We start from the raw sequence: 24,752 nt of genomic DNA on the forward strand, positions 1-24,752 counted from the left end.
TTTCTTTTTTGTGTGAAATTTAGCTGTGTTTTATTAATAGTTTTATTATGTATACCACTCAGAGAGTTTGGTGACTAAATAGTTTCTAAAACCTTCTGAATAAACAAATACTGCAAAACAAAAAAACCCTATTCTGCATCCATGCTGAAGTGCAGGCAATAAGTTACGTGCCAGAGAATGGGCCTCTTCTCCAGAAGGATTACTCAAGGAGTATAGAAATGCTTTGTGATTTTGGGTTGGAACAGCAGATACGCACAGTTAAGGGCTTTCCAGACATTCAGATGTTAACAATAACCAAAGATGCATGCACATATTTAAAAATTAAATCTTTCATTTAATTATTCAACATCAGGTTTCCCCCCCCCTCAGACTTTGTTCCAGTTCCTCATATATGATCATATGAGCTGCTGTGTTTCTCTACAAAATATGAGGTCACTCGCCCAGTGGGAACGCTTTCTGCTGTGGCAATCTCAAAGCTGGTTATCACGATATGTTTTAAAGACACAGGATGTTTCATATGAGTGTCTCCAGTTGCCAGAAATGATCCCTAATATCCTGAGTGATACATGCGCCATGGCTCTGAAACAAGTCTATGGCTTTCATAAGTTTTATCATTCACAGGCCTGGTTCTGCATTAGGCTGCTATTCAAACATGACATCTCAATGGCATTTCAGGCTTGATTCAGGGTTTCTTATATCTTTAAAATATAATGCAAGAAACATATGTAATGTATAAACTGTGTGCCATCAGCATAGTAATGACACCTTGCTCCCAACTATTAATGACTCCTCCAAACCGCCTCATGTAGATGTTAAATAACACTGGGGGGCAGAGAAGTACCCTGTGCACAGGGTACCAAGGTGCTGGGAGCTGAGGAGCACTCATCCAGTGCTACTCTCTGACCATGGCCCTGAATATAAAAACGGAACCATCATAATATGGCACTTCCAATACATATTCCACTGAACTGGTCCAGGAGAACACCATGGCCAATGGTATCAAAAGCTGCTGAGAGTTGCATCGCAGTGTGGCGATGCAACACTGGAAAAGGTACAATGATACATATATGGTGGAATTGTTTAAACATCAAACAATTTTGGGAAACAGTATATAACGAAATGAAAAAAATGTTCAGATATTCATTTAGGAAAACACCAGAAGGTCTTTTATTGGGAGTAGTACCAGGAAGCCTAAAGGAAGAAGACAAGACCTTATATTTATACGCAACAGTAGCCGCAAGGCTATTGATTGCGAAAAATTGGAAAAGTGGTACTGTACCAACAAAGATAGAGTGGCTTGCCAAATTATTGGAGTACTACAATATATCCAAAACAATGGGAGAAATTGGAAGGATCTCAAAAGAGAAGGCAGACAGGGACTGGAAGGTGTTTAAAAGATACTTGCAAAACTATATCGAAAAATCAGAACTCCTATTAGAATAAACAAGTTTCGTTTCAAATATTGGAATACTAAATAAGATGGATAACAATGTGTAATAGAAAAAGAAGTATGAAATTAGGTTAAAGGTGTGCGAAAGAAAGTAATAGAAGTGGAAAGAAATTGCAATTGAGTAGATTGGAAGTCTAACACAAAGGGTGAGGGGTGGTGGATGGTGATGGGAATTATCTGTGGGACTGAGTGTAGGTATGTTGTAGGTATGTTGTATGTATGTAGGTATGTTGTATGAAATGTATGTTTGTATGTTTGTATGTGTATTAATGTTGAATTATTTTAACAATAAAAATTTATTATTAAAAAAAACCAAAAAACCAAAAGCTGCTGAGAGACTGAGCAGAAGTTAACAATGTCACATTCCCCTGTCCCTCTCACAATAAAAGGTCATCCATCAGGGTGATATTTTTCTTGCTTTGTAAACCACCTGGAAGCCACCTGGGTATATAAATATACAAATAACCAGCCAGTCTTTGTGTACTAAAGAGCAGTAGCGCTGAAAAACGGATATAAAGAGAAAAGCGAGGTGAGCTGTGTCAAGTACTTACCCGCAAAGGTGTAGCTTTCCAAAGTGGATGACTTCTCTTCTCCATCCCTGGGTCGTTCCGGCATAATAAGTGCTGCTTGGATGATGCTCTGTAGAGCATAGAGAACTGAGGTAGCTGCTGCTACTATAACATAAAGGAAGAAGCAGGTGCCAGGTTGCCCCCAAATCTCGGGAGAATTCAAGTTTCACTGGGTCAGCAGATGAGCTATCAGTGGTGCATCCAATATTAATCTGAAGTAGAATAAAACAAAACCTAGAAGATTGCATGGCCTACATTTATGGATGCTTTGCCACTAGCCAACTCTATAAAAAGGGTGGATCCCTGGGCCAGAGGTTCAGAAGGGACTGTGTCTCCTGGTGTTCCCACTTATGGCACTACTGAGTCTTCTTTTCTTGCTCCTCTTTGCCCTGTGCCATTCAGGTCTCTGGGCTGGCAGATATATTAATACTGGCAGAGTGGGCAGATCTCTGAAGCTGTAAACACCCACAGACCAGAGACATCATCCCAAGTGCTCAACCGCCATAACGGGAGATAAAGTTACAACATGAGTACTCCCTTCCCAGTTGTGCCTCTACACCTGTTTTGGGAAGATCAGAGTGTTTTATTCATATCTGAAGGAGATACGGAGAGCAAGACAGACAGAGCAACTATCTCCAACTAAGTTCTCCGTATAGTACTCATTGAAATTAATGGGCTTAAGTTAGACAAGGTCACTGATTTTAACAGTTCTATTCTGAGCAGGGCTGGTACTGGATACAACTCAGTTATCCTGACCTCCCTTCCCAAAGAAATGTGTCTCTATAGGTTCCCAATGGAAGTCTTTACAAGAGAAAACTCATTAATTTCTCAAGAATGTATAAAAATCTGTCCCACACATCACATTAGTACCACTTAGTTACCCTCAAATGTTAAAAATGGTTGGAAAATTATTACACAGCAGAATTATAGTACCTAGCTAGTAGGAAGAATCAAGTTAACTGAAGAAATTAAGGGTGCGGGTTCATTGGCTGATGGGCATTAGCTTAAGGTGAAAGATTTCAGAAGTGCAGAGACATATGCATTGCCTTTGCACATTGTAGAAGGGCTCGGTTGACAAATTGCTCTGCCAGTGAAGTTCCTTTCATGGGTCCCTCAAAATCCAGTGGATTGTTGGGCAGTATGAAGAAGAGCACATATACGCTAAATTCTGAACCGCAGGATTCCACAGATACACTCACAAACATGCCAGAAATCTATGCAAGGACCAGACCTGATATAAGTAATTGCCCTCCCATTGACTCCAATGGGAGGCAGACGATGAATGGGAGGCAGTTAGAAGAAGAAGAAGAAGAAGGAGAGTTTGGATTTGATATCCCGCCTTTCACTCCCCTTCAGGAGTCTCAAAGCGGCTAACAATCTCCTTTCCCTTCCTCCCCCACAACAAACACTCTGTAAGGTGAGTGGGGCTGAGAGACTTCAGAGAAGTGTGACTGGCCCAAGGTCACCCAGCAGCTGCAGGTGGAGGAGCGGGGAAGCGAACTCAGTTCACCAGATTACGAGTCCACCGCTCTTAACCACTACACCACACTCTCCTGGTAGTATACTTTTTCTATCCCTCTCCTGAGCAAGGGATGGCTTCGATGCAATGGAACTGTACATTTCCCAGCCACAGCTTTAGCAAAGAAAAAAAATAGTTCCAATGCCAGAGAAACATGAGAATACTACCCTGTACCACATTATGGAACCTTGCCTTTTGAGAGTCCTCTTTCAGGGAACAGCTATAACAGTGCACAAACAGTTGTTTGCATAAACTTCTAAAATACACCACTTACAGCTTTACAAAAATAACCTTAATACTACTTTTTTTTATAATTAATTTTTATTCAGTTTATTCATATGGGAACATTTTACCATATGTGGTGGGAATGTAAGAAAGTGAAAGGCTTCTGGGAAAAGATTTATAACGAGATGAAAAAAATGTTGAAATATACCTTTTCTAAGAAACCAGAAGCATTTCTATTAGGAATATTAGGGGATGAAATTAAAAAGAATGATGTGAAATTATTTAGGTATGCAGTGACAGCAGTAAGAATTTTGATGGCCCACAAATGGAAACAGGAAGAAATGCCGACCAGGGAAGAATGGAGAATGAAGCTGATGGAATATGCAGAGATGGACAAATTGACCGGAAAAATTCAGAACCAACGCGATCAGAGATTTACTGAGGACTGGAATAAATTTACAGAGTATATCAAAAATGTATGTGAGGAGCAACTAACGCTTGTTGGCTTTCAAGAAGCTTTGTGAAAAAGATTGATTGAAATGTTGCTTGAAAGATATGATAAGATTAAGATCGATAAAGTGCAATATAAATTTAAGAAATGTGAGTAGTAGTGATAATACGGAGAATTGTCAGATAGGCTGAGGGAAGTCCAAAAGATGTATAGGTAAAAGGCGAATGTTATATATGGATGGAATGTAGATTGGTAACCTTGATACTACTGAGAGGCATTGGTTCCAGGGGGTCTGTGTGTAAGGGCAAACTCATGCAAAGCCAGGAACCCTGAGACCTGCCATGAGGTGGAGGGCTGCTTACCGGGCTCTGGGAAGGATGTGCGATGGCTCTGGAGGGTTCCCAGAGCCCTTCAATGACCTTCCCAGAGCCTGGTAAGCAAGGAAAACCCACTGGGTGTGGGGGTGGGGAGATAAATAAAGAAATGGGGAATGGGAAAAGGCTAAGGTTGCAATCGTATATGTAAAGTAAGAATAAGTTATGACCCCTTGTATTGTGGAAAAATGTCCACTTTGTTCCTACCTTTCCCCTGAGCTCTTTGAGGCAAGAGGGAGATATAAATGTGTCTGATAGATAGATGAATAAATAATGTACTGAACTAAATCGAAAATGAAACTATTTACGGTTGAAAATGTTAAATACTGAATATTAATCAGCATAATGCACATTAGTTTTCCATAACTAGGTCAAACACCTGCTGATCTGGAATCCAAGAGACATGGTACAGCAGATCAAGTTCTTTGAATCCAGGAGTGTGGAATGGCAACTTTTACTGCATTATGCATAATGACTTCATGTTTATCAGCCTGTTCCAAGACCTCAGCTGAAGACATTTAATTTTTATAAAAGCAAAATGCTTTCGCCAGATGCCAAGATGTGTGTGCAGGTCTTATGGGGTAAGCGCACTGAAGAGTCATTCATGTCTGAATGTGACCTCAAAGGCATTTGTTGAACAAGCTTTTAATCTATATTTTAAAACAGAAAACAGTTTGCATTCTATATATTATTAATTCGTTGTCATGACAAATTGAAATGTGCATGAATACACAGCCAAAGCAAATTTTCTAGGAATACACAAGGCGTACGTTCAGCTGCTTCTTAAACTGCACAACAATGTGCTGTGACTATTGATGTTCTGCATGTGCTAGCTATATACAAATAAATGTGTGTAACCAGAGCTGTTTTTCACTATGAATGCTTCCCTTATTCTCTTATAATGGCAGTGGTGTCTACCTGAGAGGTGCCAGAATTGGGTTCTGCCAAGTTCTGGCTGAAAAAAAGCCCTGTGGGAAACGCACTTTGGTTGCCATTTTTAATTTAGACTATCCAAAAATATACTAAGTCCTTCTCAGAGTACACCCAATGAAATCAATAGGCTCAAGTTAGTAACAATTGACTTCAATTAGCTTAGAAGTCCATTGATTTCAATGAGTCTGCTCTGAGTATAATTTAGATGGTACATAGTACTTGACGACAGAAATATACGTTATGACAAGCATGAAAATGGTGCTTCTCCCACCCAATTATAATGTATACAAATATGCAATATGACACAAATATATGGCATATTTCTTTGCCCCACAATATCAAACAATGTGGAATGGGAAATACAAAATTAGGTGGTAAAACTAGACACATACAGCCACACTTGTTCCCTTTATGGAAATTGTCTTTTTTGCGCTTTTACAGGCTTGGATCCAGAGAAGCATCAATTTTTTAAAAAATAATCAATTTGAGTTGCGCAACTCAAATCGGGTCTAATGGACTCAAAAATTTTAAGCCGTGTGGACTAAATTCACTTCTGGGACCCCTCCAGCATTAGCAGCCCTGAAGCTTAAACTTCATTAGTTTCATAGATCTTCCCCTATCTGTATATAAAAAAGGGGGAAATGTACAATGAGATGACATAGCGTGTTCTCCTTCATGGAGAGCACGTGTTGCGGTGGGGGCCACCAGGACACTCCAAAGTTGGGGGCGGGCTAATTGATTGTTGGCCACTGATGTGATTGGGGCTTCCCTTGTTGTTGGGAAGAAGTTAATGTTGCCATTTGTTGATTGACAGCCAGAAATGCTAAAACTCCTTGCACGAGGCTAGGGCTTCCTCTTTTCGCCCATGCATCAGATTGCCCGTCCCCCCCCTCCTTAAAATTAGGGTTGTTCGCTTTGACCTTGCTATTGCCTGTCATGGGGTCGTCTGCTTTGGAGCGGGGGCCTGGTAGGAATTTGTCCATCTGGCTGATTGGCTGGGGCCATTTGGTTTTGCCTACTGCGTAGCAAATCGTCACAACTTGTAAGGTTCGCGGTTAGGCATTGGTTTATGGTTTGGTTGGTTGAGGGGCATGGATTGGTTGTGCCTGCTCCTCTAATGCTGCTGCTGCAAGGGATTCCGTTAAAGGAATCGGGGGCTAACTATTGCTTGTCCACTCTTTCAAGGGGGCTTGGGCCATAGCAATGAGCTCCTGGTTGCATTTGGGGAGGGCTGAGGGCAGGTTCCCTGCTCCGTCGCTACTCCCAAGTGTATTCCCCTTTTCTGACTTTCGCATCGTGCGGAATGTCAGTCTGTCCTCCATGGTGGGGGCAGATAGTCGCAACCAATGCCTAAGCAACCACTCACATTTTTGTATTTTAATAAAGTTGTGGCCAAAATTATGCCAAAAACCTTAAACAAAAAATTCTGTGTGGTGTGTGAGTTATTGGGGTGGCCCTGGGGACCTCGACACGCAACACAGCACCAGTGGGTTTTCTAATACATTGGACGGAACAAACTCAATATGGAAAGCCTTTTTTTCATCTACATTCTCCCGTCATTCACAACTTCCCCCTAAGGATACTGTAATGAATTATAATAACTACAACATAAAATGAGGAATATTACAAAGTTTAGGTGAATGCATACTACGAATATAATTCTTTCCTTATTTCCATATGGGATTGGACTAATTCTAGAGATTCACATAGATTACATTAATAGGATTCCCTCCACTACCCTTTAATAACATATAAGAGAGGCAGGGAAATGTCAAAGCAAGACTAGCAATGACTAACGCTCAATAAGCAGGAGAAGAACATAATGATAAGTACCTCAAATTGGATTATGGTGTTCTCATTCACGTTCAAATCCCTTGTGGTAATTGAATGTTCCCCAACTTCATTTGAAACAAATACCATCGCAGAATCTTCCTCCCTATTAAGAGAAACCAAAGTGATTATTTCATAGCTAAATTATTAACATACATTTTATATGTTTATTTAACTTACATTCCGCTTTTCTAGCATAAATGAACCACTATTAGTAAGTGAAACTTTCTTTTGGAATAGTCTTGGATATATTTTATGATACGTACGGTGCTCCTTTTGAAGAATATGGACAATAAAGCCCGATGTTGCCACCGGGATAGAAAAACCAATTGTCTTCCTTTGGACCAAAGTCAAAGGTATCCAACAGGATCACAGGATTCTTAATGTTGTTTCCATCAATAATTAAATCATCTAGAATCCAGATTTCTTCTTTCTTACCTGGGAAAATAAACATCTATGTTGCTACTGATTTAATTGTTCTACAACAGGAGAAAATAATTACACATGATAAGTTACCTCTAGGGTTGGAGGAATCTGTCAAATTCTGTTTCTCTCAGTTTCTTATATTTCCTTTCTTAAATGCAGTTCTCCACATTTCCACACCAGGTTGCAAATTATTTTTAAATGACCTCGTAAAAATTCAGCAGCATTTTAGTGCAAATTTACCCCAATATACACTTGTTTGTATGCAGTTTTGCCTACAAAGGAATTTCCCCTTAAATAATGCATTTTTGAATTTTTTTTTTTACCAATATATGCATATTATGGACACTTCTTTTCACCAATATGCATTTTTGTACACATTAGTTGGTTGGAGAACTGCGTCACAAAATTCAAAGAAGTGTAAATGTCAAAGTATATCTGTGTTTTGGTTTTCATGTTATTTTGAAAAGGTTTGCGTTTAAATGTGAACTGAATTGATTTTGTTTCCCCATCCCAAGTTCTGCCCGGACACTGAGGTCCAGCTCCGAGGGCCTTCTGGCAGTTCCCTCACTGCGAGAGGCCAAGTTACAGGGAACCAGGCAGAGGGCCTTCTTGGTAGTGGCGCCCGCCCTGTGGAACGCCCTCCCATCAGATGTCAAAGCGATAAACAACTACCTGACATTCAGAAGACATCTGAAGGCAGCCCTGTTCAGGGAAGTTTTTAATATGTGACATTTCAGTGTATTTTTCATTTTTGTTGGAAGCCGCCCAGAGTGGGCGGTGTACAAATAAATTATTATTATTATTATTATTATTATTATTATTATTATTATTATTATCATCATCATCATCATCATCATCATCACTATGGTTAACCTGTTTTTTCCAAAAATGTATTATGATGTTACCATGCGCCATAGTCTTCCTAGTAACAAACATGGTACGTATGGGTAATTGTAGCCTGGCCTGAGGAAAAATCTTTAACTTATCTCTCTCTGTTGGGTACATTAGCTCAGGCACATCAAAGTCATAACTCTTTGCTAGCCACAGTCTCAATGACGTTTCCTAAGCAACTCCTTCACCGAGGACTGTGATTATAATAATAATAATTTATTATTTGTACCCCACCCATCTGGCTGCGTTTCCCCAGCCACTCTGGGTGGCTTCCAACAAAGATGAAAAACACACTAAAATGTCACATATTAAAAACTTCCCTGAACAGGGCTGCCTTCAGATGTCTTCTGAATGTCAGGTAGTTGTTTATCGCTTTGACATCTGATGGGAGGGCGTTCCACAGGGCGGGCGCCACTACCGAGAAGGCCCTCTGCCTGGTTCCCTGTAACTTGGCCTCTCGCAGTGAGGGAACCGCCAGAAGGCCCTCGGAGCTGGACCTCAGTATCCGGGCAGAACGATGGAGGTGGAGATGCTCCTTCAGATATACTGGACCAAGGCCGTTTAGGGCTTTAAAGGTCAGCACCAACACTTTGAATTGTGCTCGGAAACGTACTGGGAGCCAATGTGGGTCTTTCAAGACTGGTGTTATATGGTCTTGGTGGCTGCTCCCAGTCACCAGTCTAGCTGCCGCATTCTGATTGGTTCCTGATGACCCTGGATCCCTATAATCAGCTTTGGGTTAGCCATAGGAAACCCATGTTTCCTGAGAAAAGGTGTAACCTTTGCCTTGTTGCCTCCTGCCACTCATATTTGCCCACTTCCTGGATTGTCTTTCATATGCACAAGATAGGAATGTTTTGCTCATTTATTTATTCATTACATGCATTTTTACTCCACCCTTAAAACAGTTCCCAGGGAAACCTTCAAAATACAGAGGTTGAAATTTAATTTTATAACATGCTGCAGGATTCCAGGCAATATATAACTAAATATAACAGAGCAGAAGCCTTGTATAATCACACCATTTGAAATGAAGTAAAAATATACACAATTATATACGATTTTGTATTATTTCTCATTACCATTGTTATAAGGCTGCCAGAGCCTGAACCGTGTCGCATTGGTTCGTGCTGCATATGGAAGTGGGATGTTAATGAAGAGAACGTCCGTTGTTTGAGTAAAATAAAACTCATCTATCAGGTGCCAAGTGATGCCCCCATTGATGGAATACTGAAGCAGGACAGAATGAGACCTTTCTGGGGTACCTAGAACAAGAGGGAGGAAATCGTAACGACAATGTAAACGTCACTGTGAGAATGAGCTGATGGGCATCATACTACGGTTACAGAACAATGAATGAGGCTTCAAATTAAAACACAGTACAAGTAGATTTACAAAGAAACCCTAGCCTTGCCAATTTGCAAAACAAACAAAGAAACAAACAGCCCACAGTATGAGCAATAAAACAATATGAGCTACTAATCCAAGGCTCTTTAAGGGAGGGTCAAAGATCAAGAGAGGAAGGAGAAGGGTAACGTGCAGTACCGGCCAAAAATGTTACTCCCAATCTCTTAGAACAGGCATACCAGACTCGGCCCTCCAGATGTTTTGAGACTACAGTTCCCATCATCCCTGACCACTGGTCCTGTTAGCTAGGAATGATGGGAGTTGTAGTCCCAAAACATCTGGACGGTTGAGTTTGCCTATGCCTGTCTTAGAATGACATTTTTTCACTGTCACTTATGGCTGCAGGTTTCTTGGCCGGGGTGGGGGGCTCCTAGAATATGGAGTTGTAGTCATTACTTGGTCAACCATCCTGTAGCAAAATATGCTGACCTGTGTTATTTTGATCATCAGTGCCTCTTTGGTTCTGCCCTCCAGAATGACAATAGTCTACGGATTACCCACAGTTTTTCAAGTCAGTACGGATTATATTATTTACAGTAATAAATCATTACCTTACCTTTGGCTAAGAATTTGAATGAAAACTGGATGTACATTGTATTAGTACAATCTAAATCTCTCGAAACAAGCATTCTCAGACCTTCCTGTAACAAATAACAGATAGGAAGAAGTTATTATTTTTTTCCCTTTTTCAGCAGGTCAGATCAAGGATTTCTATAATTTAATCTTGCTAAACAGTTTCAAGAAGGCCTTGCAAAAACAATAAAAACATTTTGAACAAGAATAACTTCTAACCCCTTTAAAGATGAGAGTTGTTCCAGATTTGATGGTGTCGCCGTTCAGGTTCCCTCTCTCAGCTCCATAGACTTCAGGCCAAAGGTCAGGATGCAAGTTGCCATTGAAGTCATCTTTCAGAACAGAAGGGAGCGGGGCAGCCGGGACACAGTAAGGGCCTCCAAAACCTCTGTCACACCTGAAAAGAAATTGTGGGGGGTGGTTGGGAACAATATCCACTGACTAATGAGACATAATCTTTACATCACCAAGAAGCAAAAGGGCATGAAACATGTGTCTCCTTACACACAGCGGCCAGCGTCGCAGATCCCGTGACCTGAGCACAACCAAGGACATCCAGTGGCCAGGATGACGTTATCAATAGCCCACATATCCCCACCAGGAACATAATTATGTTGAATCCATCTGAAGCGTGTTCTGGGAGATCTGGGAATCACAAACAAAAATAGTAATTCAGAGCGGTTCCGCTGCTATTGGAGAAAGAGGATCGGAAATTGCGGCGGGGGGGGGGGAATCTGGCAATTTCACTTCTCCAAGTTTCTCGTTTTCCAATCTTAAATGCATTTCTCCACAACTTGCAGCAATTAGCTATAAAAAAAGCTCCTCGTGAAAATTTATCAGCATCTTAGTTCTAATTTCTTTTATGTGGCCCTCCAAACCTGCAGAGAGGGAGAATGAATTCACAAATGACGGTATGCAGGGGGGGGGGAGGTGTCCCACTGATGTTTGCTTTTGCGCCACTTTTTCCTGTGGCCCCACCTGCTGCCACAGATATGTGCCCCTGCGCACTCCCCCCTCCCCCCCCCAGGGGAATGTGTCCCTCAAGTCTGAAAGGGTAGCCTATGCCAGGACCATACTTATTTCTATCAAATCATATGCATATCTTTTTAACACCCTTAAAAAATAAAATCCAAACCAAGAGTTAACTATCCCAAATTGTGCTTATATGAGGTGCCCCATATTCTGGCAACCTAACCTTTTAACTTTTAAAGCAAGAGGAACACCACAATTATGTTTATCGTCTCATCTAGTTCTCCCCTTTTCGTCATGGGATGATGACTTGCTTAGCTCTGAGGAAGATGTGAGATGTGACCATTTGATTTGGCCAAAGCATGGTTACTTTAACCTTGAAGCATGGAGAAAAATGTCCTTTGCTCTAGGGTGGCCCTCTTTGTAAACAGTCCTGTGCATTAAAATAGGGTTTGTGGTTAAAAGCATCCTTAGGAATCAATCATTCACAGTTTCTGTTACGGTTATGTGAAAAAATTGAGCTAAATTCTACACTTTCTTTCACAGCAAAACAGTAAAGGGGTGGAGGAAGCCTGAATAAGAGAGTAATTCTTACATCGTTGCAGGTGGGAGGTAGATGGTCACTCGCTTCCAGTTCTGAAACCTTTCAGAAGTGTAAATTGAGCTCTCAGTGTAATGCTGACATCCTATCCTGGGAGGAACGCACTCTTCAGTCACCAAATGCCAGTCTCTCCCATTGTTTATGGAATACTGGAAGTAAATACTATGGGAATTGCTGAATGGCTTGCTACAGCCCATGTTCAGCTCAAACTGCATGAAGGTGGAATCAGACACATGGAAATCCCAAGTCTCAGCATAACGAGATTTTCCTAAAAAGAGTGCAAGGAAGAAAACCATTGTACTTAAAATTCACTTTTTTTAAAAGAAGCTATAGTGTGTTTGCATTTTGCTAAATGTGAGCCTTACCTGTATTTTCACTGAATATGAGAGCTGTATCCATAGAGAGGCAATCAATATCTACTTGACCCCCTTGGACCCTGTACCAGTTAGCTTGTAAATCGACAGAACCATCAAATTTATCTTGAAAACCAGTCTGAGAGCTGTCATTCATTCCTACAAGGATGTCATCCAAAGCCCACTGCGCTGAATGCTTCCCTACAAACAAATAGAAATATTTGGTCATTATTTCCCCACACTTTATGTCGGGGGGGGGGGCGCAACTAATTTATGAGGCAGTTGGACCAGATGATTCTTGGAGGTCCTTCCAACGCTACGATTCTATGACACAGGTCTAGTGAAAAATCTTCATCCCAACTAAGAACTTGGTCTGTCTGAGTTGAGATGGCCAAGAAGGCAAAACAGGAGTAGAAAGGTTGGTGACAGTAGGAAAATATACCGTATTTTTCGCTCTATAAGACGCACCAGATCACAAGACGCACCTAGTTTTTGGAGGAGGAAAACAAGAAAAGAAATATGCTGAATCTCAGAAGCCAGAACAGCAAGAGGGATGACTGCACAGTGAAAGCAGCAATCTCTCTTGCTGTTCTGGCTCCTGTGATAGCTGTGCAGCCTGCATTCGCTCCATAAGATGCACACACATTTCCCCTTACTTTTTAGGAGGGAAAAAGTGAGTCTTATAGAGCAAAAAATACAGTATTTCATAATCAAAAATTGGAATCCAGGGCACATGTGGAGATTCATTGTACAATTAATTCACTGTAGCGTTAAACATACTTGAATTAGTAAACAATGAACAAAATCAATGGACCTTAAACATATGTACCCTAATATTTGAACACACCAAGGGTTTGTTTGGCCAGTGTTTATAGAATAGACATGTTAATGTTCATTAAACAAAATTGTATCTTCCCTAGCCATTACTAGGTCTTAAAACTTACACACTAAATTGGAATGGTAAAGGTTCATAATAGTGTTAAACACATACCATGTTGAGGTTGCCACCATCGGAAAGCGGTGGCTGGTGTTTTGGCGTCACGAGGCAATTCTATGGATACAATCTGCGGTTCTAAGAAAGACATGAAGTCCAGTTCTCGCAGCAGATACCAGCTTATTCCATTGTCATTTGAATATTGAACTACAAGCCCTGTACATTAAGATGGAATACAGTAATTTAGTCAAAACCCTGCAGAAAACCTAGGAGCATAGGCCAATCTTCACCAGCGGACACCGAAGACAAAATTTAAGCAACTCTTTCATAAGTTCAAGTTCAAGGTAAGCTTGATTTGAAAAAATTCTCTCTTCTAAAATGAAAACTTATGAGCTTGGACAAACTATTTGCTTTCTGATAAATCAGCACACTTAAAAGCTTTTCATCTATTGCAACATAAACAAAGATTTGGCTCCTATTAACCTGTTTCACAGAACTTGGACCTTTTCTGAACTCCTCTTGTCCCACCAAAAAAAAATCAATTAAATTAAACTACATATTATAAAACGTGTTTTGTTGAATCTGAATGGTGAATTCCAAAGTGCGGCTGTGTTTTGGTTTGCATATTGTTTTGGACAGTGCAAATTAGGTAGGTTCACCTTTCTTTGTGAACTGAATTACATTTATCCCGTATCCTTGTTTTCACATCAACAAAGCAGCAAGATTAATTCCCTCACTCCAACATATTGCTGCAGAACTGGGACAAGTGTAATAGCAATGCTCCAATGGAAGCCTGCTGCCATTGCTCTTTAAAACAAATACCCACTGCAAGTTTTCTAGTCAATAATTTATTATTGATAATGCTAATTTGATTTTAAATCCATAAACACAAATTAATACCTTCATCTCACTAGCGAGGCATCTATACTTCACAGATATGAGTACTCTGCGGAAGGATTTAGAGAGATTTACATTTGAAGTGGCAGCATGACACTGAGGCTGAGAGATGTCTGTGAGCTCGGAATCACATGGGGAGTCGGGGCTTTTGGGCATTATGGTTTAAGAGTTATAGGAGAAGAAGATGGGGTTAGTTTTGCATTTGTCTCTAAAGAATTGTTCCCATGGTGCTGGCAGCATAATGGAGTCCAGCCTTTGGGACTAAGCACAAAATCACACAGAGGCAATTTGTAATCTACCATGCATGCAATTTTGAGTTCATGCATAATTAGTCTTTTATCAGTGTATGGTCATATACACAAAACCCATAAAAAACCCAGAGGGGTACTGTTGTGATAACTTGGTTTGAGAATTAAAAACCAAGCAGAATTAATAACCCAGCAGCAGCCATGAATCAATGCTTCAATTACTTTTCAAGTAATGCAGTACTTTTTCTGTCATGACAACAGAGAAATTGTGGCTTTTAAAACATTCTAATTTTCATTCTGTATGATGCTGATATGTTTGACCTATTTCTCCCTAAAGATAGGAGCTCTTTACCATGAAAAGTTAATGTTATAGTTCTACAAAATTAATACGGAATATTCAGTGGCCCTCAAACTGTAAAATCATAGGATGTCAACAGGCTCTGGTAGAGGATATTATAGAACACTTCTCTGCTTTTTGTAACAGAACTAAAAACTCACCCAGTTTTTATGACGAGGACAGGCGTCCCTGTGAACACCCAACTTCCTAGCCATTTTGTGAGGCTATAAAGTGAATTTCTTTCTCTTTTTTTTATAAATATTTTTTATTAAGTTTAACATAAGAAAAAATAAAAAAGGCGTACAATAAACAACAAACAGAACAGAAGAAAATACACAATTGCAAAAAAGAAAAAAGAAAAGGAATAAAAACGACAAGAATAAAAACAGTTTTATCTTCATACTATTCCTTGCATTAACTTGTTTCTCCGACTTCCCCAAGCCTCCCTTCCCTGTATTCCAGGTCATACCATCAAACAGCAAATCCCTTCCCTCTGTCTTGATTAAATTTTTATCTTAATTTAAATATCCTAATTTAGCTTGTTCAATTCTTATATCTTAAAATGTTGGGTCTCTTAGTTTTTAAAGTTTTTAACTAATAACCTTATAACATTCAATCTAATGTCCTCTAACATTCATTAATCTTATGATATTTCTGTAAGTAGTCTTTGAACTTCTTCCAATCAAAGTGAATTTCTTTCTCAACGGCAGCAGCTGGCAAAGAAACTCACAATACCATGGTCTTGTCTCATGTGGTCAAGGCCACTGTATAGTGGATTTTCTTGCAAGTGAGGAGAAAATGGACTATGAAAATGGAGCAGAGGGCTATCAATGTCTGCTAGCCATGATGACTCTGCAACCACAGCTGGAGGCAGCCATGCTTCTGAACACCAGCTGCTGGAAACCATAGGAGAGGAGAGTTCTCATGTCCTCAAATCCTGCTTGCTGGGTTCCCGCAAGCATCTGGTTGGACACTGTGAGAACAGGATGCTGAATCATATGGACCATTGGCCTGATCCAGCAGGCTCTTACTATGCTCGTTTCCAGGTCAAAGGCCTGGAAACGATGCCTTATGAGGAACGGCTAAGGGAGCTGGGCATGTTTAGCCTGGAGAAGAGGAGGTTAAGGGGTGATATGATAGCCATGTTCAAATATATAAAAGGATGTCACATAGAGGAGGGAGAAAGGTTGTTTTCTGCTGCTCCAGAGAAGCGGACACGGAGCAATGGATCCAAACTACAAGAAAGAAGATTCCACCTAAACATTAGGAAGAACTTCCTGACAGTAAGAGCTGTTTGACAGTGGAATTTGCTGCCAGGGAGTGTGGTGGAGTCTCCTTCTTTGGAGGTCTTTAAGCAGAGGCTTGACAACCATATGTCAGGAGTGCTCTGATGGTGTTTCCTGCTTGGCAGGGGGTTGGTCTCGATGGCCCTTGTGGTCTCTTCCAACGCTATGATTCTATGATTCTATGCTGTTGTGCTATTCCTTACTTACATTTGGCCTCAGAGTATGACCAACAGCAGGAAAGCTGCCATGCAGATAACAATTCTCTCTGGTGAAAGCAATATTTGTGCTCAGATTGTTTCACATGAGGCCGTGCTGTGTGTTTTGGCTGCTCAGAATTCGGTATTATTTGTTTCAACTGCATAGGCACAAAAAGAAAGAGCTCGACCACAGCAAAAATTGAGCAGATTAAAAATTAAATATAAATGTTAGTGTAAATAATACTTCCCCCAACTTCAGTTTTTATGAGGTGACTCAAGAATAACTCCATTAATTGAAAGACCATAGAGTTTGGGACTCGTATAGCTGGGAAATAAATGCACATTCATCTATATGCCTACTTTGTCAAAATGCTCACACACGTTGGATCCATGTATGAGTAGGGTCCGGCCCAGAAGCCGGTCTGCCCCATCATACACCCTGGTTTGCCACAGCCCAATGCTAGCAAAATATAGCCTAAGCTGTTGCAGTAGCTGGACGTAGGAAGAGGTTAATTTCCTTGATGAGCAGAAATCACCCCATGGGTGAGTTGATCACAGGTGCAAGGTCAACTCAGCCAGTTGCTGTGGTAATGGCCCAATTCTCCAACTATATCTGTGATTAACGCATGGCAGCCAGTTCAGTAGCTGTTCAGCTTTGATTATCTGAAGTTACTTAGAGCAACGGCAATTCTTTGTATCTGTATATATCTGTTCAGGCATCTCCCCACTTGGGCGCAACCGTGTCTATGCATGGTGCCGGGAAATAAATGAATAAACCAATTCTAACCTGAAATGGTGGGAGACAGCTGGAAATTCCTATGTGGCTTGTGAGGAGACCCTTCCCAGAGCCCGAAGAGGATGTCAGTGAGCCAAAAGTCTAGGAAAAAAGACTCCAAGGGTTCCAAAATGGCACACGGGAGCTCTCATTGCTGCCAGGCTACACTGCTGAACAGCTGTTGGGCAGGAAGATGCATGGACTGCAATGGGCTCCCTACATAAGTGCATTTCGCTTACGTGCGCAGGGGTCCAGAATGTAATCCCTGTGTAAGTGGAGAGTTGCTTGTATCTGAAAAGCCTACAAGCTGGATCTTATTTTTCTGTGTGACCTTCAGCTTATGTGGGGCTTAAGTTCTGGGATCAAAGTGTAAAGCAAAAAATTGCATTGTCAGAACACATTGGGTTCAATGGCGGGTGGGGTTACCAAAGTCTTTTTTCCCAGAATGCCCGCCCCCTTTTGCTTTAAATTATTTTGCCAATCGCATAAAGTCAAATGCACATAAATTGTGAGTTACTGGTGTAACTTTGTCCGGAACTGTTTTGCTGAGCCTATTCCTTCTACAACAGTAAAAAGATTTGGACCTTACTCTGCTCCTGTGTGGTGACTGGTACTGCAAGCAAGATCCACACATGCACTGTGTGTGCATCTTAGACCAGATTCTCAAAACAAGCATCCGCAGCAAGGAAGACTTTCACATACAACTGTATGTGCAATGGCACTCACATGATCTGGAATCTCAATTGCACAAGATTCCAGATCACATGGGTCCCTTTGTGCATGGCCCAAAGCTTCCTCATTGCAGTGTACACAATGTGCACCAACATCAGGAGGCCTATCAGCTTGCATGACATAGAGGACAGAAAGGAAACAGTATTAGGATTCAACAGCAGTGGTTACTAGGGGCAGGAAGTAGGATTAACCCCTTCCCTAGTGTTTTATTGACTGTATCCCTTAGTGGCCAAGCTTCATTGATAGGGATCACACTCAGGTGTGAAATGTGAATCTGCCCCCAAAAATCAAACTGATGGGCATTTTGCGAGGGTAAAATTAGTGACAAAATAATGGGTTTCCATATGTCTTTCACAAAAATTAAGACACAATATCAACAAGACAGTTTTAAATATGTGAAAACTTACAACTAAATAAAAATCGAGTTTACCTTCATTTCTGGCTCTGGGTTTGTTGCAGCCTGTGCCGATGGTTTTGCTTCCAATTTGTACATAAAACTGAACTAGTCTGTTAACAAAAACGTTGAACATTTCTTTTAGGGGAGAAAAAACCACACACACAGCATAGTTAAAGCAGGGGTTCCCAATTGGTGGTCTGCGGACCCCAGAATATCCGCATAACCCACCCAGGGGGGGTCTGTGGCACCGTTCACATAACAAAAACTACCATAGAGATACCATATTTTCAAAAGTAGGGGTCCCATGGATTGGCTTTTGAAAAACAGGGGTCCGCAGCACTCAGCTAATTGGGAACCACTGGCCCCGAGGATAGTATTATCAGACACATTTTCCTAGCACGTGATTTCTCTTTAAATCGTAGTTTGCATAGACCTCTGTTTAGCTCTTCCTACTTAAAATTGCTTCAAATTTTTACTAGCCTGGGGTGCCACAGGCTTTATGGGAAAGGACACCTTTTAGGTGTTGCCACTAAACAGCAGTCTGATGCAGTGGCGTAGCGTGGGGGGTGCAGGGGGGGCCGGCCGCACCGGGCGCAACATCTGGGGGGGGGCGCGCTCGCACTCGCAGCTCTCTGGCCCTACTAAAATCCACGGGTTAGGGGGCGCAAATTACTTGCCTTGCCCCAGGTGCTGACAACCCACGCTACGCCACTGGTCTGATGCCCTTTACTCCTCTGGGACTTCTGCCCCACTCATTAGAATTACTTAGTGACAGGAGTCCATTCCCTGTCTCACCTCTTCACGTAGCTAGGGAATTGGCAGAGTTGGGGGACGGAGGAGAGAAGCAGCTGACGCAGGAGAGTGGGCTAGGCTTCAAAGATTTATGTCCTAAAACATTGCACGGTTTTCAAACATATCCTATAGTGAGGCTGCAATCCTTTACACACCTGGGAATAAGGAAGATCCACTGAACTTAATAGGACTTGTCTGAATTAAATGCCTACTCCAGAGAGGCGTTTAGAGCACATTGCATAGCGCCCACTCACATATGGTGCCAGGAAATAAATATATAATTCAACCCAAACCCGGCAATGGTGGGAGAGAGCTAGAGAGGCCTTGTGGCTTGCAAGGAGATTCCCCACGCCCCCCACCCCGAGCCCGAAGAGGACATCAGTGAGGCCAGAGGAAGCCCCAAAGAGACCAGAGGCATAGCGGAGTTTGTCCACACTGCTCAGCCTCCCCGCCTAACAGCTGATGTGCCAGGTAGCACAGCAGCGCCACTTCCCCCCGCATTCTCCAGCCTCCTGCCAGCCTCAGAGCTTCAATTCTAGCGGTGGATATTTTTGGATACAGGATTTTTGGTACAGGTTGGAAAAAGAGCAGCAGAGAGGGCCTTTAAAGAGTGCTTAGAGGGTGCTCCCCACTTTATGTGATTTCAGTTATGCATGAGAGGGCCCGGAGCGTAACCCATGCCTAAGTGGGGGGATGCCTGTAATACAAAAATAGGTGATGGTCTTTTCTTGGACCCAGTGATTTTTGCCATGTGTTCTCCAGGGAGGTCAGTCCTCATGCCAACCTGTTTCCCATTCTGCCTGATGCAAATGGGATCAGGTACCAAAGAAATCCATTTCCCTTTGTTCCCTTAATTTTTAAATGACTGTTTTGTGCCACTTACTTGTTTTTCATAATTGTGCAAACCTCTGCCAACCTTTTAATTAACATTTCATATTAATTAAAATATCACACCAGGTTGTTTTGCTGGGGGGGGGGGGTTTGTTCAGTCATCTTATATCATCACTTTAATTTGTTTTGTTGTAATCAAGTAGAAATGGAAAATAACACAAACGTGGGTATAAACATGGAGATTGTGGTGAGCTGTCTCAAAGGGCAAAGTTTCACTTGAGATTGCATCAAATGTTATATATTTTGTTTTAATTGTAATTTCCTCAGGGACTATCCATTAGACTTCGTAAAAACTTAACTACCAACAATGAATAATATGTCTGCATTTTGCCCTTATGGAGTGAAATGATGTCTAGCTACAAATTTTGATTTAAATATGCTTACAAAGCATATTTGACGTGGGTGGCACTGTGGGTTAAACCACAAAGCCTAGGACTTGCCGATAGGAAGGTCGGCGGTTCGAATCCCCGCGTCGGGGTGAGCTCCCGTTGCTCAGTCCCTGCTCCTGCCAACCTAGCTGTTTGAAAGCATGTCAAGTGCAAGTAGATAAATAGGTACCACTTAGGTGGGAAGGTAAACAGCGTTTCCGTGCGCTGCTCTGGTTCACCAGAAGCGGCTTAGTCATGCTGGCCACATGACCCGGAAGCTGTATGCCGGCTCCCTTGGCCAGTAAAGCGAGATGAGCGCCGCAACCCCAGAGTCGTCCGTGACTGGACCTAATGGTCAGGGGTCCCTTTACCTTTTACAAAGCAAGCCAAGGGAGGTCCGGGTGGAGAGGTACAGATATGTTCTTTGGCACTGAATCAACCAGTGCCTAAGCCCACCTTCTTGCATCCGCCAGGGAAGAAAATGGAGGGAGGCAACTTGTTCCATTGTTCTTTCTGCTGCATTTACAGCTATGTGTGGCAGGAGGGAGGGAGCTAGGTCAGGTTTTCAGCCACTTGGGGGAATATGTTGGAGAAACAAGAGGGCCTGGGACTCCAGCATATCCCTTTCCAGTCCCCACCACCACTGGAGCCCTGGCTGTGGCAGAGGGATGATGTTGGAACTTGGCGCTGCCTCAGCCAGAGGGTGTCCAACTGTAGGTGAGCTCCTCTGACTCATCAACCGCCCCTCTGTAGCCCCTCAGCTGCCCTCTCAGGATTTATTGCACTGCTTTCTTTTTCAAATAAAGTCTTTTAAAACTTCAGGAATATAGAGATTTAGAAACAGAAAATACTTTTTGACAAGACTAGTCTATCTGTGGTGATTTGAGTCTCCAAACAAAATAAGAGAGACTCTTCTGTGGCCATTAGCTGCAGAATCTGCAGCACAGATGAAAGCTTAGGTGGTTACGGCTAACAAGCCAGATGTCATCTGCTGGGGAACAAAAAACCCACCCCTCTTGCAATGCTTATCTAGCCTCTGCAGCTGTCAGGTAGCTCCCATATGTGGTTGCAGTGACTGATCAGACAGAGAACAAAATCATAAGCGATAGCCATTAAGAATAGAATAAAATTTCATCTGGACAGCCTATTGGCAGCCCACAAGACAGAAATGCTACAGGCAAAATTCTCAGCCATTCAAGAAAGGTAATGAGGTGACCGAGGACAGACCTGGAAAGAGTTTCTTCAGATAGGGCTGGAATGGTCTGAAACCCCAGAGAGCCTCCGGCAGTCAGTGTGGACTGGCAGTCACTGGCAGTCAGAACTAGTGTTATGCAAGAAGCATCACAGCATTATGAGTGGGACACAATGCACAGCCTGTTTAGGAAGACTAATACAACCATCAGTACCCCAGGAACCTATTCATGCTGGAAATTTCATGTTGGAATGGAGGTCTGTGAAACTGTACCACTAACAGTTGTATAGGATTTTGGCACCTGCATATTGTCATAGAGAGGTGTCATTAATAGGTCACTATTAAGGGGAAGAGTAGCTTGCTTTTATTATTTTTTATAGAAAGACCTGGTTCTGCAGGGGTTAAGGCTGGGAATGGACACAAAAAGTTGATGATACAGAAATTGGCCAGGCAGTCAACAGCAGTTGAAGTACAACATCCTTTGTACCAAAATTAATTGGCTTTTCAATAGGGTATGTTGCAAATGTAGTCTTATTTCTAAATAAAGCTGTCTTCTCTGTTTCTGTGGTCATTACAGAATCAATTGAACCATGAGGAGTACAGTGCACCAACACTCTGGAATCTGTACTCTGGTTTCCTCCTATTTCCAACTGTTCCATGCACCACCGTCAAGAGATTCCTCAAGTGACATTTGTGCACTGATGCAAACAAGGGCACAGAACAAGGTCTTCTTGGTGGCTGCTCCATTGCAGCACACATGAACATGAAGAGGCTTGCTAAAGTCTGAGAATCGTCCACACACAATATAATGTAGCCCTGATAGAACTGGCATTTAAAACAGACTGGAATTAAGCAAGCTGAGCGTGATTTCGCTGTATGTTTGAAAACAAAGCACTTTTGTCTTCAAAATGCACATTGAATGAAATATAACTGTTCTAAATATAGCCAGAGTTTTTGTTCTGAATTTTAACAAGTTATTTCACTTTGGCAAGGTGTGGCAGCAGTCTTTACCTAGCCTCCAGGCACATGGTCACTATTGCTTTCAGGGAGGGACAAGCCAGTGGGGAGGTCAGTTCTATGCAAATGCACGGGTAGAGTTCATATAGTGATCCTGCTGGTGCGTTTGCACAGTGCTGACCTCCCTGTCACCATGCCCTTCCAACTCTCCCTCCTGCTGCTGACAGGCCAGCTAAATGCCGTTGCTTCACCATGTAGTACAAAAGCTATTTTTGAGCCTGAGTAACTTTATATCCCTCAAATTACAGTAACTCTACATAAAAAGCAGTCCTTCAAAATCCTTGTTTGTTTGAGAAGTACTTGAAACTTGTTCGTTGTTCTGCAAAATCAATGGCAAAGTAAGATCAGTGCTGCCCACAGGTTTTAGAAGCAGAATACACAACTGACCTGATGCTTGTGGTGTCCAGAGGGACGGTTCTTGCTTCCCTTTTGCCAGGTCCATTGAAGTAAAGAGATTTTCCATCACTGAGTATTCCACAGCCATTCCCAACTTGCCCTCCAGTTATCTTGTACCAGAGAGGGCTCAGCTTCCTCTCAAACCTGTCGAACATCTCACTGTGGTTAGGTACATTAGATACACAGGTTCCATGTGAGGCTTCAGATGGGGAAGAAAGAAAATAGGGGAGATTCTTTGTTGAAACAGTGCTGGGTGGCAAAGGTCAATAAACTGGCAAGCAGCATTACATGAATCACATGTATTAGTTTCTTCTGCAGAAAGCTCAGGGGTGATAACATTTAGTCATTTTTGTAAAAACCCCACTCTCCTGCTCCTTAAGTTTCTCTCTGACACCAATTCTCCCCCTCAAAGTGGAAGACATCCAAAATGAACACTGGCATTGAAGTGTGTTGCAAGGTGGAGCAGGCGATGCTATTGTTCAAGAATCTTTTCACCTTTATTTGTTTGTTGTTGAGGACTCAGAAGAGAAGCCCAGCATTTTTTCTGGGTACTTTTTTCTTTAGGAAAAGAAAAGCAGAAAAGCAAAGCACTGCAAACATAATTTTTCACAGAAGCTTGTAAGAAGAACCACAGGATGCTACGGTCTAGCAAGCTGAATATATGTGAATATAGCCCTAGCTGGTGATGGAAACAGGTAGAGCTGGGCACACAATTCCGTCCCTCATCCAGCTATGGAGCCTGCATGTGTGTTGTAAAAACTGTGCTAGCGAGCTGATTGGCTGTTTGGCAACAAGAGCAGGAGGCTGGATTTCTGTTCCCTCTCCTTGCCAAACAACCAGTCAGTCTCAATGCTGATTCTCCCAGATGTCTACATGCACATAGATATAGCTGCTGTGTGCATGAAAAAATGGTTTCAGGCTCCACACACTGCCAACAGTTACGAAATATAATGTTTAGGTCCCTCTTCCCTCCCCATATATAAACACAGTCAAATGAATGAATGGAATGTTATGTATTGATATCCACAGCAATTCTATATAAACTAATGTCTTACCTGTATAACCCAAGTCACAAAAGCAGACTCCAGAGATACAATCCCCGTGCCCATTGCAATAGTTGGAACAAGGCTCTGATATGTATACCCCATCTAAGCCAAAAGGGGGTACACTCTTTTGTGAACTGCTCTCTTGGATCCAGCGGAATCTGGTTTTACTGTATGGATAGAAATATTGAAAGCAGAAAACTAGATGGAATACCAGAAAGATACACTATATTACGCAAGCTCTCAAAGTAGATACCACATAGTAAGAAGAACTCTGTGATAACAGGAATAAATTTAGTCTTCAAAAAGATGTGCATGCACTGCTACTGCTATTACATATTTACCATGAGGCAATGGTCTGCAATGCCTTGCACACAATGTAGATGTACATAATATTTATTTGTACATAGCTATATGCTTATATAACTAATATTAAACAAAACTTCTTGTAAATCGTTAAAATGATGGCGATCCAATTGAACTACATTAGTGCGGCAAGTCTAAATGCAGCCATTCATGAAACTAGGTGAAGCTGCAGTTTGTTTTTGTCTGATTCAGATAATCTTCCCACCAGGTAGAGTGGTACTGGGTCTATGTGCCCACCCACCCTGTCACTGGGCATGACTGCTTTGCCTCCAGGCCTAGTCTGAACTCATGTAGATATTAGATTTTATGTATT

General features: G+C 41.9%; 1 protein-coding gene across 4 annotated transcripts in view; it reads right to left on the reverse strand.

Moving 5' to 3' along the window:
* Positions 1-24,752, reverse strand: part of RELN (reelin) — a 306,441-nt gene that overhangs the window by 54,417 nt on the left and 227,272 nt on the right. For all 4 annotated transcript variants that reach the window (XM_083399200.1, XM_083399199.1, XM_083399202.1 and 1 more), the window contains 13 exons: positions 24,086-24,243; positions 23,022-23,229; positions 18,408-18,484; positions 13,563-13,721; positions 12,584-12,772; positions 12,213-12,486; positions 11,153-11,293; positions 10,868-11,045; positions 10,632-10,716; positions 9,751-9,933; positions 7,618-7,789; positions 7,355-7,457; positions 2,002-2,231 (listed from right to left, as the gene is read on the reverse strand). In XM_083399200.1, the coding sequence (XP_083255326.1) occupies positions 2,002-2,231; positions 7,355-7,457; positions 7,618-7,789; positions 9,751-9,933; positions 10,632-10,716; positions 10,868-11,045; positions 11,153-11,293; positions 12,213-12,486; positions 12,584-12,772; positions 13,563-13,721; positions 18,408-18,484; positions 23,022-23,229; positions 24,086-24,243 (2,157 nt within the window). The remainder of the gene's footprint in view (positions 1-2,001; positions 2,232-7,354; positions 7,458-7,617; positions 7,790-9,750; positions 9,934-10,631; positions 10,717-10,867; positions 11,046-11,152; positions 11,294-12,212; positions 12,487-12,583; positions 12,773-13,562; positions 13,722-18,407; positions 18,485-23,021; positions 23,230-24,085; positions 24,244-24,752) is intronic.

This window comes from Podarcis tiliguerta, assembly GCF_965153285.1.
Source record: "Podarcis tiliguerta genome assembly, chromosome: 10".
Classification (NCBI taxonomy): Eukaryota; Metazoa; Chordata; class Lepidosauria; order Squamata; family Lacertidae; genus Podarcis; species Podarcis tiliguerta.